Raw genomic sequence first — 18,214 nt, forward strand, 5'->3', positions numbered from 1 at the left:
ATTTCCTGAATATGTCCTGTCCTCTTTACATACTAAGGAAAAATTCTAAACCCTGGATTAGCTACCCTCTAGCCTAAGTATGTTCCAGTGGAATACCTAACCTGACTAACTCTAACTTTAGTAAGTAATAAATTAAATAACTTCTGTTCCCAGAAGATATAAAATAAAAATTTAAATCTTTCCTCATTCATAACTGTATTTAAGTTAAAGTTAACAACAACAGATCTTTTAGACTATACTAGTTATGTTTTTCTTAAATGGTTATTGGCCTTATTTCCATAAATAACATCACTTTCTCAAATGGAAGTCAATAGATTTTAGTTGACGAGGAGGTTGAAATTTGGGCCTCTGATTCTTTGAGACTGTATATGAGAAAGACTATAGAAAGTGATTATAAAAGGAATTTATATTTTACTGTTAAAATCATGATTTGATCAATTCTCGTACAGATATTTTTCTGCTTCCAAATAGTAATATTTCCTTTATCTTTAGGCCATTGAGTAGTATGTTGGCTACCTCCATGTGTGTTTCATTAAGATTAATAAAGGTATTCCAAATTATTAAAATACCCAGAACTATACTAGCTAAATTCCCCTCCATATGGATATACCTTAGTGAATATATATGTACCATGTTTCATATATTCTAAAGCACACTTTTTTTTTTTCATATTTTAACATCTCTTAAATTGATGTTATCCTACACTTATATCTGGCAATGTTTTTTCTTAGTGGTACATAAAACAATGATACGTCTTAAAATAAATAGATGGTATCTAGATTCAATGAAATACTATAATTCAGGGAAGAAAAGAGGCATCAAAGCCCTTCAATCTAGATTAAATATTAGTGCATATGAATTCTAGTAATAACTTGTGTGGTGACCTTTGGCATAATAGGAATCTCACCGTACTGGAAATTGAATATTTCAGTTATATCTCAACTTTTCATATGTAGAGTTTCTTCTCTGATGCTTTCTTTCATAATTAGAAAATCAAGGGGGGACAGAAGCAGAACAAATGTAAATGATCTTTGCTGTGCATTTTTCATTTCCAGAGAAGGATTTTGTCTTAGTCCCATACTGGGGAAGTAAAGATTCCATTCTCTCCCATTGTATTAAGAATGTAACAAGCTGGTCAACTTATTTGCTAAATCAGTGTTCAAGACCACTAACTTGACTACTAATATTCTGGATTCACATTTCAATGGGGAAAAAAAACAGAGCCACCATAACTTTGGGGAAAAATAATACTTTACATCTTTTTATATCTTTCCATGCAAACTAGAAGTTGAACTTTTTTTTTTTTTAAAGATGACCGGTAAGGGGATCTTAACCCTGGACTTGGTGTTGTCAGCACCACACTCTCCCAAGCGAGCCACAGGCCGGCCCAAGAAGTTGAACTTTTTAAACTTTGTGAAGGAGACATACTGAAAGATTCTTAAGACCTCAAAACATAGACTTGGTGTTATTATTCCACAAATGTGGGTGCCTGTCTTAGTGAACAGAGTGCACCACACAAGAATCCTTGCCTCAATGCTTTATTTACTGACATGAGACTTCAGGCTTAAAGTCTAAAAAATAAAGTTAACCCGTTTTTAGTTCAGCTACTTAATGAAAAAGGCTATTTTGTGTTATGATCAAAGGTTAATATTAGTGTTGGACTCTCTCCATAAGTGTAGCATTTAGCAGTGGCAAGAATTAATTTACAAGCATTAAAACAAACACACACAAAAATACCCCAAGGCTAATTTCCTTAGTTTTATCCCATCATATCACAATGATATACCAAAAACATATATATAGCTGGTTGCTTATATGCTCTATATTAAAGAACTCTGAAAAGATCCTAAGAATTGTTTCACAATAATAAATGCCAGGTTGAAATAGAATTTTAATCTGTAAAAATTATTTGTAATGCTTTTCCACAAAGAAGATAGTACATTTTAGCTATTTAGCTTATTATTGGTATATTATAGGTATATTATATTGTGTGTGTATATTAAATTGTGTGTGTTTATGAACCCATATAAAGCATTAAACAGAACTGCGACCTGGGGAAGTATTTTTTTGCTATCTACTTTAACCTTTAGGAAGGAAGTCTCTTCAAAGAATAATGAAAATAAAGCCTCTTTAAAGAATACTGAAAATAGAATATCTTCAAAGAGCATTGAAAATAAAGATATCTTAAATCTACAGTCTGACCTGTGGTCCTCTTCCTTCTTAAAAGAAAGCACAGGTAATAACATTTATTTTATTGAAATGAGTATCTGTGGCTTCTAATTTAGCCCTCCTTTTCCGTGACCTTTCAGAGTTGACAACTTTGTAGGTCTGAGGCTGGTCATGGGAATCAGTAGTTTTTCAAATACCTGTACTGGGTGATTCTGATATGCAGCCAGGTATGGGACCATGGGTATACATTACATAAGATGATCATGATAAGGTATTACATCCTGGAATGAATTAAAATATCTATGAAAGCATTAGCAAGTTCCATTCATCAGAGTGCCAGGCACTGGTTTAGAAGCTATGGATACAATAGTTGGCAAAATAGACAAGGTCTTTGCCCTAATGAAGTTCACATTCCATACTACTCTGCCATAGAAAAAGAACGAAATTCTACCGTTCACAGCAATATGTATGAATTTAGAGAAAATTATTTAAGTTAAGTGAAGTAAGCCAGGGACAGAATTATTGCATGTCCTCACTCATAAGTGGGAGCTAAAAACGGAAAGAAGAAAAGAGAGGGAGGGAGGGAGGGAGGGAGGGTGGGAAGGAGGGAAGGAAGGAAGGAAGGAAGGAAGGAAGGAAGGAAGGAAGGAAGGAAGGAAGGAAGGAAGGAAGGAAGGAAGGAAGGAAGGAAGGAAGGAAGGAAGGAAGGAAGGAAGGAAGGGACAATCACAGTAATTCATTGATCTTTCAAAAGGAGAGACCAGAACTGAGGTCACCAGAGTGGGAAAGGGAGAGGGGGAGGAGCGGTTAGCAAGAAATTGGTAAAGGGCCACAAAAAATAAATTACATTGTATATGTTGAATATACTACTTATCCCGACTTGAGCATCACATATTGCACACCGGTAGGATATTCAACACTGTACCCCACAGATATGTACAATCAACTATGTTTCATAAATAAATAAATAAGATTAAATAAGTTCGTATTCTAGTGGGAGACAAGTAGGCAACAATTAAAAACACAAACAAATAAGCCAGATAATTACAGGTTGTGATAGGTGCTATAATGTAAATAAATAGCACCTGGGGAGAGTACTACTTCAGATCTAAGGATCAAGAAACTTGTGTCATGATGCTAAGTGTTTGTGAATTGAATGAGACAGTTCCTGTGACATCACAGGATATTCTTAATTCCTTATTATGACCTTCCCCTGATGACATCAGTGTGGTGAGTCAGTGGGCAGACTGGGTGCATACAGCAAGATCAGGGTGGCTGTGAGCCGATGGAGACTGTAAATGAAACAGAGGCAGGTAGGTGGATGGCCTGAGTAATCCAGCCACCATATTCTTGGAAGGACTCAATATTCCTTTTCAGGGTAGCACTTTTGGTCTAGAATCAGGAGTTTGTTTTAGAGTCAGGAGTTTTATCTTTGTTTTTGGTTTTTATATTTATGTTTTTGGGGGGATTTTTTTGTTTTGTTTTGTTTTTAAAGATGACCAGTAAGGGGATCTTAACCCTTGACTTGGTGTTGTCAGCAGCACACTCAGCCAGTGAGCGAACCGGCCATCCCTTTATAGGATCCGAACCCACAGCCATGGTGTTATCAGCACTACACTCTCCTGAGTGAGCCACAGGCCAGCCCTTTTTTGTCTGTTTTTTTTTTTTTTCTGTTTTCTTAACATTATCTTCTCTGGAGCTCTCCTAGATTTCCTCATTTTCTTCTTTCTGACACAAGGGTTTATATATTATTCAGAGTAGCTGATAGCCACATTACCATCAGAGAGGACATCTCCCAAGACTTCCCAGGCATTCAAAATCTTTCAAGAAAGGGGTGGGGATAACACAAGTTCAGTTTGAAACTGTGTCCATAAAATCAAAGGGGTCAGCAGGCTCACTCAGTAGTGTTTCCAAGATGATTTTAGGAGACACATAGTAGACTTTTTAAAAAATTACTTTAATAGTATACTTAATGTGTATTAGAAAAAAATAATGCAGGATATAGTTAAGAATGTGGACTCTGGAGCCAGATTAACACCCAGATCTACCACTTAATTAGCTGTGTGAGGTGGGACAGGTTATTTAACCTCTCTGTCCCTCAAGTTTCTTCATCTATAAATTGGAATAAAAATAGTACATACCTCATTAGGATGTTGAGAGGATTAAATGAGTTAATAAATTTAGTGTTCAGAAAAGTGATGGCATATAACTTTGTTATGATTCTTATGTTACCATTATTAATATATCAGTTGCATGGATGATAATAGGATCTGGCAAAATTTAATTTTTGAACTTTTCATTCATTGTTTATTGACTAAATTATATATATTCTGTTTTAGGTGAGGCGGGCAAAGATGTAGTCATTGCACAGCAGAAGAAAAATAATGAATATTGCCTTCAGGAGGTTGATGATAAGTTGTCAGAATCAACAGATGATGATGGTGAAGATGATACTAATGATGAAGATAATGACGAAGACAGTAACCCTAAAAAGGTTACTCATGCACCATTAGAGTTAATGGCAGAAGTAAGTTTCACCTGTGCATTATAATTTAAGAAACATAAAAATATTGAAATAACTAAATAGCATATAGACTTGAAGATTTTAAATATTAGTAAAAAGATCCTTGCCTACGTACAGATGCTTATCTGGCTACTCATATCTTACTACTTTTACCAAGTTAGAGGTAAAGATGATTCTGGAAGTGACATAGAGTACTCTAGGAGGGCAGAGGCAGGAGTAAGAGAAGTTTTTTTTTTTTAAGAAAGCTCTTTAAAGACTATTTTAAGGAATGTTTTCTACATACTGGACACCATGCTAGTTGCTGGGGATATAGAAATAAGGGAGCTATGTCCTTGCCTTTAAAAACAGGCACATATATAAATAATCACAATAAAATGAAATACATTCTAGTAAAACTATTTGTGAAGTTCTCTGGGAAAAAGGAGGAGGAAGTAACTAATTGGGAAAAGAACCAGGAGGAACAAGGGATAAAAGAAGGATTTTTAGAGGAAGAGACATGAGTGGAATCTTAGAAATTTGAAGGAAGAGGGAAGTTATAGGAATTCATCCAATAAACAAGTGGAAAAACCGTTCCTGGCCTAGGAAACAGCACGTGCAAAGGCACTGAAGCCTGAAACATCACACTCAAAAACTGCACATAACGTTTATTGATAATACTATGGAGAACAAAAACAATTTTGCTTCACTTGTGATATTACAGTCTACCTTTAATTAGCATTTTACAACTTCATGTACATTGTAAGAACTCCATAACAGTACACCTTCATTTCCCTTTCTCATCCTTCAGACTATTGTTGAAATTTTACTTCTGTGTATGTTATAAGTCCCACAATACATTTTTGTTTTAAAACATCAATTATCTTCTAAATAGATTCTAAAATCTTTTCTTAAATGTCCTTTTTGTTTACCCACATATATACTATTTCATATGTACCAGTTCTTCATAGCTTTGTGCAGATCCAAATTTCTACCTGAGAATTGGGGACATGATTTTCTTTTCCATTCTCTCTACTGCTATATGTATTTAAATTTTCCATGATAAAGAGATTTTTAAAATATAAACAATAACTGCATAATATACTGATCACATTTCCTGACCATGATCAATGAAACTAGGCATTAATAACATTTCCTGACCGTGATCAATGAAACTAGGCATTAATAACAAAAATAACTACAATAACAAATTAAAACCACTTAAAACTAAAAGATATTCCTTCTGAATGACACTTTAGTTAAAAAGAAAAATCAAAGCTAAACTTATAAACTATTTGGAAAATAGAGGTAACCACAACAGTAAGTATTAAAATTTCTAAAAAGATCTTAAAGTTTCAAATGCTATCATGATGATAATTATGATTATGATGATTCAAGGAAGAATGACAGTAAATGAACTAAATATTAATGACAGTAACTAAAAAAAATAACAAAATAAACATAAGGAGAACAAGAAAAAGAATTAAAGAAATTAATAATTCAAAGTAAAAACCAAATTAATATATCAAGAGCTGGATATTTGGGGAAAAAATGACATAGATAAACCAGTATATACCATAATTAAAATTGAAAAAAAAATACAAATAAGAAAGAAAATGAAGAGGCTGGCTAGTTAGCTCAGATGGTTAGAGCTCAGCCTTATAACCCCAAGGTCATGAGTTAAGATCCTTATACCTGCCAACCACCAAAAAAAAAAAAAAAAAGAATGAAAATGTCTTAACATTTAGACAGGAATAGATTTTTTAAATATAAGAATTCTATTGCATGAGTTGAGCACTGCATTTATTAACATGTGAATAAATGAGAATTTTGATGAAATTAATGATTTATAGAAAAATCTCTAGAAGAGTTCTATTTACATTAGAAAAATGTGAAAAAAAACATGGAGAAACTAGAAAACTGGTAAAGTACTACTTCTTAAAATCATACCTAGGTATTTGTCAAATATCTGGAAATATGTGAGAAGTGTCTCTTCTATATTACTCAGTGCCCTGTCTCTTGCAGAGTAAAACTCGTGTACCGGCATGTGGTTCAGAATATATCACACACAGGCAATAATAATCATCAAAGTTTAGGGTTTTTTAAATGGAAACAGCCTAAATAGCTCATAGTGGAAGATTAGTAAACTGTAGCCTATGTAAGTAAAAATATATAAGAATACTTAATGCTATTGGGAGAAAATGAGCACAGTTTGTGGCTTATTGAAAAAAAGTTACTGAATAACTTTTTAAAGATTTTGGAAATACGTATGTATTCATTTATGGAAAAAAATATTAAAAGGATATACATGAATATGTTAAAAATAAACATCTCTAGATGGTAGAAATATAGGTGCTTTTTAATTGGAGACAGAATGTGTTTACTTAGCTTTTAAATTTCCTACATAAAAAATATTATTTGTAACAAAAAATATAATAAATATAATAAAAGTAAAACTGGATGATATAACAGCAATGCTGGAAAATATTGAAAGTACATAATGTACATAATTGTAATTCTACATTTTTTTCAACTAAGTACTGTCATGTAATTAGGGACTAAGCTCACAGATAAAGCCTGCGTCTGAACCAAAGGTATATTAAAGTGATAATGTCTTCACTGTCTGTGCCAGTTGAATGAATCAGCCTAGGTATCCTCCAATTGTTCAGTAGTACATACACAGTGTGGCTGTAGCAAAACAGGGCTCTCATATTTATTCCATGTTGCCTTGGCATCAGAGGGCCTTAACTATCCTTGATTGATTGATTATAGGCTCTTTCCTGGAAAAATGTGTAAATGTTAAACACAAAATAACTAATCATTAATGGAATATTTTCTAGGGAGTTTATAACTGACATTTAAATTCTCTCTGAAACTGCTTAGCTGAAGAACTTAATGTTTTCCAGTTCCTGAGAGCAGAAATGGGCCGAGACTACCATCTGGCAAAAAAACTATGTCAGATGAGTAAGTACAAAATACTTCCATATTTTCCAATATTTGTTTCTAAAAACAAATTCCATAATATGTAAGATGGTTTGATAATCATGTCTAGTGAATTTCCTTGTAGTGTCTCAGTGATTTCTTGATAGTAAATTAGGTTGATTGGTATAGGACTAATTTAGACTTCTAGAGTATCTTTTAGTGGAATAAAATTAATGTAGACTCATATAGACTAATTACCACCAATGGTAAATAAGTCAAAATCCTTATCCTAGTGATAACTTTATGCCTTTAGTTTCATAGAAGTATCAAGCAGTGCAGCAGTCAAACCTTACTTAACATGCATTTATTCCACAAATAGTTGAGTGCCTACCTGTGCCAGGTACTGTTCTAGGCACTGGACAGCAGTCAACAAAGACATAACAATTTCACACATGTCTAGTGTCAGACAGATAATAAACTAATACATAGTGTGTCATAAATGATAGGTGCTATGGAGAAAAATAAAGAAAGGGGAATAGAAGGTACTGGGAGAAGGCAAAGCAGTTTTAAATAGGATGGTCCAGGAAGGCCTCACTGAAAGACTTGAGGAAAGACTTGAAGAAGTTGAGGAAACTAGCCATGTGGGTATCTAGAGGAAGAGTGTGTCAGGCAGGACAAATACCAAACATGTTAAGATGGGAGGAACAGCAAGGAGGACAGTGGAACTGGAGCAGAATGAGCAAGGGCAAGATCTCCTATTACAGGGTAGGGATCATGTAGATTGCAGATGACCTTTTCTCAATTCAAGAGACTTGCCTTTTTCCCTGAGCGAGGTGGGAAACCACTAGAGGCTTTGGAGTAGAGGAATGATATGATCTGCTTTATTTTTCTTTCTATCTTTGGTTTCTGGTAGTTTGACTCGGTGTTCAAAATAGTTGTGGTTTTCTTTGTATTTATATTGTTTGGGGGTTTGCTAAGTTTCTTAAATCTTTGGGTTGATGTTTTCATCAGCTTTGAAAATTTCTTGGCCATTACTCCTTCAAATACCACTTATGCCCTATTCTCTCTCTTCTCTTCCTTGTATCTTTTTTTAATTTCATTTTTGTGCTTCAGTTTGTGTATTTTCTATTGATCTGTTCTTGGATTTATTTATCCTGTCTTCTCCTGTGTCCAATCTGCTGTTAAAACTATCCAGTACATTCTCTATTTCAAAGATTATATTTTCCAGTTTTAGAATGTTCACCTAATGATTTGGAAAGACTTCAGTTCTCTGTTGAAATCCACCATCTTTTCAACTATCTTGTCCATCTTTTCCTCTAACATATTAGTCATAGTTATTTGAAAAGAGAAAATGGAAACTCTACAATTAAACCTTATTGATAGTAGGACTCAAAATATTAACTAGTGTTGGACTTAAATTAAGTTTGTGGTAAAATCCTTGAAGTGAAAATGTAGTACAGGGGTTGTGAGGGTCTTCCTTCACTTGCCACACACAGAGTTCCCACTATGGATAGAATCATCAGCTAATTTTAAAAATGGGTTTCTTGAGTACTTTTACACTACCGACTTTATATCTGAAGTAAATAACTTGCCTTGTTTAATCCTTTCAAGCACGTTTGACCTTTAGAGCCATCAAATAAAATATTTTGGTCAAGACTATTTTTTGTGTTCCGCAAACATAGAATTTCCAGTCAGAAGGAATCCTCAGAGAGAATCAAGTCTAATCCTCAATTTTTATAAAGAAACTAAAGCAGAGAGAGGTAAGCAGCTGGCTCAGCACTATTCACAGTGACGCTCATGGTGACACAGCCAGAGTGGGAACCCAAGCCTCTTTCACCACAACACCTTCCTTCTTTCTGGTGGCTAATGTAGAAGTGAGTCATTCTGTAGTTCTAGCTCCCAGTTCTCTGAATCTCTTGTGAAGCCTAATTGTGGGAAATTTATATATTTTATTTTCATATCCTTCAATCATTTTAGAAAGCCTCTGGCTGAAGGAAGATATATGGACAGAATATATGGACTGATACCACCACATTTGCCAGTCTGTTGGGCTGTTAGGCCTGCAGTATGCTACATAAACAGCAGGTGCTCGGTAAAGCTTGTTGGCCTGACTTGAACCAGTGAACATACATTAAACATCAGATCAATGGGGATGAAAAAGTTCAAACTGATCTATCATAATGGGGTTTTATCCCTTTGAAAACGTCCTCCCTCCCTTTCTCCCTTCCTTCTTTCCTTTCTTCCCTCTTTCCAACAAATGCATACTGAGCACCAGCTCTGTACCAGGCATTATGCTGGGAACTGGAGAGGAAGCAGGAGTGTACTAGTCCATTTCTGTTGCTTATAACAAAATACTGGGTAATTTATAAGAAAATGAAATTTATTGCTTACAGTTTCAGAGGCTGGGAAGTCCAAAGGTCAGGGAACACATCTGGTGAGGGTCTTCCTTTGTGGTGGTTTTAGCAACACAGGGTATCACGTTGTGAGATGGTAGAAGCAGAGAGGGAGAGAGATTGGCACATGCTGTCATTTTAAACTCCTCAAAACCACACCCGTTAACTAGGGCATGGCCCTTACAATCCAATCACATCTCCAAGGTCCCACCTTTCAATCATCACAATAGGATTTCCCACTCTCTCAACACTGTCATGGTGGGAGGCGAGTTTCCAATACCTGGAACTTTGGGGGACACAATTTAAACTTCAATGAGTTTGAAGGGGACATTCAATCCACAGCAAGTAGTCAAAACACACGTGCTCTAAATCCTCTTGGGGTTGACATTACACAGAGTTTGTTTTTCGTACCCTATTGGCTCACCCAGTAACACTGTCCACTCTTTCTGTCAGTGCCTCTGGAACTAAGGATTAGACTATAGGAGAGGGACCTCTGGAGGGCTCTCAGACAGGCACCATGATTCTGGGCACCAGTTGGGAGAGAATGCTGCTCCCAAGAGGAAGAAGGCGCTGACAGGAAATGTGGGCAGAGAGGCCAGAGGTGAGGGAGTGAGAGTGCCTGTGCAAAATACGATTGACTACCCCTGAGGCAGATTCCCAACCAAGGCTTTGAAATTAGGGAGGCCCAGATTTAGCAATGCCAAGCAAGGTCAATGAAGAAGGGAGAATAGGATATAGGCTTTGTCGCAGTGGGAGGAAGCACTAGTTCTGTGATGCTTGTGAAAACACTTGATTGAGGGCTGCCCCAAAATCCCTCTCTGTATTTAGAGCAACAGACAAAATGAATTTTTCTTATCTAGCGTGGACCCCAAAATACTTTACAATAAATGTGATATTCTTTTTGTCTGTTTTTCCATCTTCTAGCTCCTCTACAAAAACATTCCCTCTTTCTCTATATATACAGTGTATTTACAAATTTATAACTTTGTGTCCATAAATGTAGATTATGTATTTACATATTTATGTATTTGTATATGTATGTATTGAGCACCTACCTCGGGGCATTCTTGAATACATTGTTTAATTCTTAAAACAATTCTGTGAGGCAGGTATCATTAATCCCACTATACAGATGAGGAAACTGAGGCTAAGCGAGGAGAGCTATTTCACACAAGATCATATAGCTACTAAGTGGTAGAGTTAGGATTACATCCCAGGTCTAACTTGAGAGCCGATGATTTTGCTACAAGATTTCCATCTCCTCATTTGATTAATAAGCTTTATTTTCTGGTAAAGGAGGCAGAGATTTAGAAAATACTTTTATGGATCAATCAGGCTACAAATGGCTCCTGTGGTTGACTAGTATATCTATTTATTTGTATCTGAGGCAATTTTTATAAAATAGTGCATCCTTGTCCCTTCAGAAATGTCATGCACATTAATTTTCTTGAAAGAAGGTGCTGGTTCCTGGAGTGTTTTCTTGCTAATTACTGTATAGTATAGTCATTTATATCTTCATTTGGCTACAGGGTTTCCCACCTAGCATCTAGATGCCCTTTGGGTTCTTTTCTATTTGCCTGCCTTCTAAAAAATTTGTACAATATTGGGTTCTCCCAAGAAATTTTATCTATTGGCATAGGCTTGAATTTTATGTCTTTCATATACAGTTTTTATATGGCCCTAATATTTCCTCAGCCATTTTCCTGCTGTCTCATGCAGAACTGATATCTATGCTCCATTCCATTTCCTGCCAGCCAGTGGGGGCTGAAAGTGAAGAGTCCAAAGTACTTTTCTTCATTTATCTCATGAATGACTATGAGAGTTTGTGCCAATCTATCTTTCTATTTCTTGGTCACTTTGCCTGTGAGTCAGAAATCTGCAGCTCCTTCTCAGGGCACCACACTTCCACCCCCAGGCAGCCTGAGATTCTACACAAAAAAGACTGAGGCCCTGGAAGACCTATCTCATCAATTATAACAATTGTAAACGTTAGAGAATAATGGCTTGAAAACCAAAATGGTTCTCATCATTATAGGTCTAACATAAATACAGATGTATCTTCAGAAAAGATAGTTCCTACAGAGTTTTCTATTTCTTTTTAAGTAAAATAAATCATGCTTTTCCTATTAGCCTAGACTGCTTCCTACTCATTTGTCTATATTTATCCTATTTTTTAACATTTTGAGGGCTCCTGCTATGTGCCAGGCACTCTACTAGGTATGCAACAGTGTACAGCACAAGAGTTTTCTGCCCTAGAATAGCCCCTAGTCTAGGGAACACAGAGCCCCATAGAGCCCCACAGGCAGCAGAACCCCCTGCTCCCCTGCCCCAGCCCTGCAGCCAGAAGAAAGCGTCCACTAAGTGCTTGGAAAGAAACCAAGCCTCTTTCTAGGCCCAGAACCATTTCAGGAATACAAATAATAACCGACATTTATTCAGCACTTACCATGCACCGAGGACTGGACTAAGCATTTTATTTACATTGTCTGATTGATTTGCCAGAACAGCCCAGTGTGATAGACAGTATTATTATTACATGTAAGAAATGAAGTACAGAGATATTAAATACTCTCCCCAAGGTGACCCAGCTAGGCAGTGGCATAACCAGGATTCACATCTGGCAGTCTTTCTCCAGGACCCATACTAGGCTCTGCTTCCCTTATGGTGCCCAGGCTGGGAAACAAACCCCAGGACACCAACTGCACGTGCTAAAATCTTCTCTTAACAATTTACAAAACCTACTGTCCTGCCAAAGAGTAAGAAGAATTTTTGATTTGTCACCTAGAATAGATATTGTTGGGCTAAGTTTCAAAGCAGATACCTTCCACCCTCTCTCTGAAAATTAACAGTTGCCAATAGTAGTTATAAAGCATGGAGGTAGCTAATCTCATACTTCAATCCCATGGGATAATCTTAATTCCAACATGAAGTTTCCTAAACTGTGTTTTAAGGAATGTTAGTTCAAAATTTCTTAATAAGTGTTCCACCAAAAAATGATTGATTGTCAAATAAATTTTGAATTCCAAATTCTCCTCTCTATAAGATTCATAGTAGTTATGGGCATAGTAATGGTTCTGTGAAATCCTGTAGGTACTCCTTACTGTAAGCTTTACCTGATTAGTTTATTTAACCTAGCTTTCCAAATATGTATTAAGAAACTAGTATCTAAAGAAGCAAGTTGGAGAAACCCTGCTCTAGAAAGAGGCTTAGCCTCAGAGAAGGAATTAGCCTTCTAATGATAAGCGTATTTTAGTCCAAGTTAAAATGTATAAAAAGACACTTTTAATAGAAACACCTTGTATGTATCAATAATGATCCTTAAAAGCAGCTTCTGAGCAGGCACACGGTCATGCTATCGCAGATTGATGATAAATTGTTATGTTACTGGATTAGGAAGTAAAGTGACTGGTTTGGTGTGTCAGGATAAAAGCCATGGGTAGGGTCTCTGAGCCAGTGGGGCCTAGCTGAACCAACCACAATTATCTCTTACTGGTAGCCAGAATAGCACACTCGATGTTTCAGTGCCCCCTGGGGGCCACCAAGATATCGCACAGAATTATGAATACTCCTCAAGGCTGGTAGAAAGAAGGAAAAGAGAGATCTATAGAGCAAGATCTGAAAAAAGTAGTAGTTTAGAAAACTCTGAAATAAAAGGTATAAATCCTTCTGGCCTCTAGGACATTGATAACATACCAACAAGCCTAAAAAGCTTATCGGTGTAGTCCAAAGGAAAGATGACACAGTCATATAAAGGATCAGCAAAAAGGAAGAAATAGTACTAAAAACAATGGGTCCAATGAAGAGAGGAGAACATGGCTCAGCAGGAGATGACTGGGGTATAGACTAGAGTAAAATTTGTCAGGGCGAAGAGAAGGAAGTAACATCAGTTTTCCCTATTTGAAAGATGATATGAAAAATGGCATCTCTACCATGGAAGAGGCTGCATAAAAAAACTCTGTTCCTTTGTGTTTAGATGAGACACATGGTAAAGGATGTCATGTAGACATTGGGTGGATCAGACGAAATGAGGGATTAACAGACCTCTAGATGCTCAGTCTTCTCATTAGCAAAGTCTCCATATTTTTCAGGATTTGTACCTTTTTGGGGGAGTGATTACATTCATGAAATACTGGCCTATGAGGGAAGCCATATTGCAATGATGGAGATTGTATTCTTTGGATAGGGGATAGAAAATGTAATGAGGATCATTTCTCTTACAAAGCACCAAATATAAGTGGCACATTGTCTCTACTTGCACTTAGATATACCTGTGGTATTATTGTTGGTGTTTATCACTTTGTGCATTTTCACCTGCTGATTGACAGTTTCAATCTCATTGTAAGGAACCTATTTGCTGAAGCACTTTGAACATTAATAACACACATTCTCTTGTCCATTTTCAGTCCTAATCTATGAACCAGAAAATCCTGAGGCCAAGGAGTTTTCCACACTTATTGAAGAAATGTTACTAATGGGTAATTTTAACAATTGAAATTCCTAAGGGTTCAGATCCCCATACTAGCTATCTGCCAAAAAAAAATTTTTTAAAGGAAATTCCTTTGTCAAAGAACTATGAGAATTCACTGTTTAAAAACTCATTATCCCAGGAGATTGTCCAAATGCATCTTCAGGAAGTGGTTAAGAACAGGCTGAATGCTGTCTTGAATGGCTGAGTGAACCCAGTTTGTCCTCTGTGAATAACCAAGATAACCCCATCTCTCTGTGGGGTGAAACTTCCCAAGCAAATCAGGCTCCTGAGTACCAGGCATTAATATCAACAAGCAGAATACCCTAAATCATCCCCATGTCTTTAAGGGGTTATCTCACAATTCCAAGGAAAGCCAATACCCTGTTTTTTTGTTTGTTTTTGATGGCCAGTATAGGGATCAAACTCTGGACATTGGTGTTGTCAGCACGATGTTCAAATCAACTGAGCTAACCAGCCAGCCCCCAATACTCTCTAAATTACCCTAAGTCTCACTTTGTCATTCTATTAAAGATTTTCATTGACCATAGTAAAAAATAATTTTATAGATCTATGTTTTAAATTAACTAAGACCACAAACATCCTTATGACAGTAAGAATATATTTTCTCCTTGTACTCCTGCTTTGACCCTACGTACAGTTAGCAAAATTGGGCTCAGTTCTTACATTTCAAAAATATGTATTTCTTGGTAGGGAGAGGAGTGATTATGAATTATGATTTTCAATGTGTGGAAATAGTAGGAAACATGTTAAGTAACTCTCTTCCTTTCTGTGGCAGAGAAAGCTCAGAATCTTGAGGAAGATGGTGAAGATAGCGAAGGCAGCAGCGATGAGAGTGAAGGAGAAAGCAGCGAGGAGCTGAGTGACGAGAGCCCTGGCTAGTGGGCAGATGGGTCGTGAACATTGCTGCTCTGCTTTAAGCAGCATATATTTTCATTAATATATACCATGGAAATATAAAGAGAGCCACATTTTGGCCCAATTGTTCTTCATTTTGTACAGAGTTCTTTTAGGTTATCCATATTCTTAGTTTGAGCTCCTCCCTATTATTTAGGGCTTAGCTCAATGTGAGTTACTCAGAAAGGAAAATAGTCTTTGAAAATACTTATGTAGCACTGACTATGTGCCAGGTACTGTTCAAACTGCTCTACACACACTAATTTAATCCAACAACCCCACGAAGTACTATTGTTATCCCCATTCTACAGATAGGAAAACTGAGGCACAGAGAGAGAGAGAGTACTTTGCCTGCTGTTTTACACCCATTGATTTGTACAGCCTGGATTTGTACCTGGACACGATGGTACCAGAATCCATACATTTAGTACCTCATGAATGACCACCACTTCAGGCATTTTCATGTCACTTGTTTTATGTCCTTTTTAGCACATGTCAGTATCTGAAATGCTTATTATTTGTTCTTTTTATCTTCTACCTACCTGCTAGAGAATATTATCTTCCATGAAGGAGGTCTTTGTCTTTCACCATTATATCCCTAGCAACTGGATAAGGGCCTGGCAAATAATGAGATATATATAATATATATATTAAATGAATGAATGAAGTGAAAGTTAATGAAAATGTTTATATTCTTTCATGAACCATTTCCAACACTTTACAATTCTTATGTATCAATCTACATTATTTTGCTGATTCTATATTCCTTGACGAATTTCTGCTTCCTTCAAATTAGGTTGTAAGGTAATTGAGGTAAGAATGAGAAAAATATTTTAAGTAATTTGTTTATAAATGTGCCAATCTGATTTGAGGACAAGCATTTTGAATTTTTATTCTTATGTTAGTTTACTATTGTGGCATATCCAAAACTCTTGCAGTATAGTTTATTATTCTTTAGGCATTTTGTGGCCTGTTAACTTTCAGAGGAAAAAATCCTGCTGCACTAATTCATAGGGGTGATTGAAAGAAATGAAGACAGGTATATATAATTCTCTAGTTACCCTTCTTTAATTTGCAGTAAATTCTCAGGGCCTGGTAAATAAATAACCAAATAGCATTAGATGTCCAGCTGACAGAGATCTCAGGAATGATCTGTTCTTTTCATTTTCAGGTTTAATATTCCTCCCCACTTTGGAAAACCACCATATGTCAATCTGATGATGCCTTCCTGATGTAGCCCACTCCCCCCACCATAAGAACTTTATAAAATATCCTAAAACCAATATTGCAGACTAAATAAATTACAATGAGATTTTAGTTTTCTTGAAGGAAGTTCTGAGGAAGAAAGTCTCTGAATAAAAAGCCATGCTATCATAGGCCTTGTTATAGCTAAACCTAAGAATTTATGAGGTTTGCTTATGCAGGCTAATCAATACCCTCTATCCATACTTTTCATCCTACTTGCAGTTCGTAATCATTGAAAGGGTGTTGGCATAATCTGACAATAGGCATGTTTGTCTGTATGTAGTAATAATAGCTAAAAAATGATCTGCAAAGTATTTTTACATTATTTAACCCACCAGCTTCTCACAATAGTCCTAAGAGTATATTACTATTCCCATCAGTTACATTTGATTGTGAAATGATTGAGGACATCCCAGGTTAAATGTTAGCTAGAATGTCAGAATTCAGATGAGGAAATTGAAACTCAGATGTTAGGTTGTGTCCCAGTGTGAGAGATCTAGTGAATCTCAAACCCAGTGGTCTATGCTGCCTCACACATAGCTAAACTCTAGGAACTATTTAATGAGTCAAACAGTTGTGTCTGTGTAGACAGCTCAATTCCAGACCTGTGCTTTCCTTAATAACTTTATAACACATTACAATGATGTTAAAGCCAAATATCCAACAATATGAGACAATGTAAGAAGGCCCACTCAATAGACTTGAGATGGGAGCCCACTGAAAAAGTTTTATTTATTCAGTAATATTTACTGAAGGCCTACTAGGTATATCATAGGAAATAAACCCAGTCTCTGTTCTTAAATAGCACTGTTGTTGTTGCAAAACAGGGTGATAAACACTGGCACTGAGGAAGTCCAGCGTGCTAAGGGAGCACATAGGAGGAGCACTGAACCCAAACGAGGCATCCAGGGAAAGCATTCAGCAGGAAGTCAAGTCTAAGCCAAGAAGGTAGAAAGAGTGGGAATTAGCTACAAGAAAATGGTGTGTAGAAGACAGTCTGAACTGGGTGACACAACTGGCAAAGGCCCAGAGACACAATCTGAGTCGAGAAAGTTAGTAGGTAAGGTTGGATTGCAAAATGAGAATGAACCAGTTAGAGTAGAAAAAGATGAAGCGACAGTGATGAAAGGACTGGGTAATGGAAGGTCTTAGAGGTCATGTTAGAGTTTGAACTTTATCCTTAGAGTAGGGGGAGGCATTTTAAGTAAAATCATATTTTAGAAAGTGTTCCAATAGCCAGGTAGAAAAATACTTTCTCAAACTACAGGTCATGATCCGTGGGTCAGTAATGAAATTATCAGAGAGAGTCAAAAACTGCTGAGTTTAAAAAAAAATAGAATAGAAAACAGCAGCATACACTGCAAAAAAGTATGGGGAGTATTGTTTTGTCAAACTTCTGATTCAGGAGTGTGTGTGCATCCTAGACCTTGATGTGAAATGTGTTTCTTACTCTGGGTCTCAATAAAAAATAAAAATAAAACCTGAAAATATAGAGAACAGACTAGAGTGGAATACAGAACTCTACTTTTACATAATAATTCTAGCAGTTCAAAATTGTGACCTGAAAAGAGGTGGTAGCAGGGAGATGCAATGGAATGGAGA

General features: G+C 36.3%; 1 protein-coding gene across 1 annotated transcript in view; it reads left to right on the forward strand.

Moving 5' to 3' along the window:
* Positions 1–15,352, forward strand: part of ERICH2 (glutamate rich 2) — a 32,780-nt gene extending 17,428 nt beyond the window's left edge. Inside the window, 5 exon segments of the mRNA XM_063085802.1 lie at positions 2,091–2,236; positions 4,509–4,696; positions 7,576–7,633; positions 14,388–14,459; positions 15,249–15,352. Of these exon segments, the coding sequence (XP_062941872.1) occupies positions 2,091–2,236; positions 4,509–4,696; positions 7,576–7,633; positions 14,388–14,459; positions 15,249–15,352 (568 nt within the window).
* Positions 15,353–18,214: the final 2,862 nt, after the last annotated feature.

Source organism: Cynocephalus volans, chromosome 1, assembly GCF_027409185.1.
Source record: "Cynocephalus volans isolate mCynVol1 chromosome 1, mCynVol1.pri, whole genome shotgun sequence".
Lineage (NCBI taxonomy): Eukaryota > Metazoa > Chordata > Mammalia > Dermoptera > Cynocephalidae > Cynocephalus > Cynocephalus volans.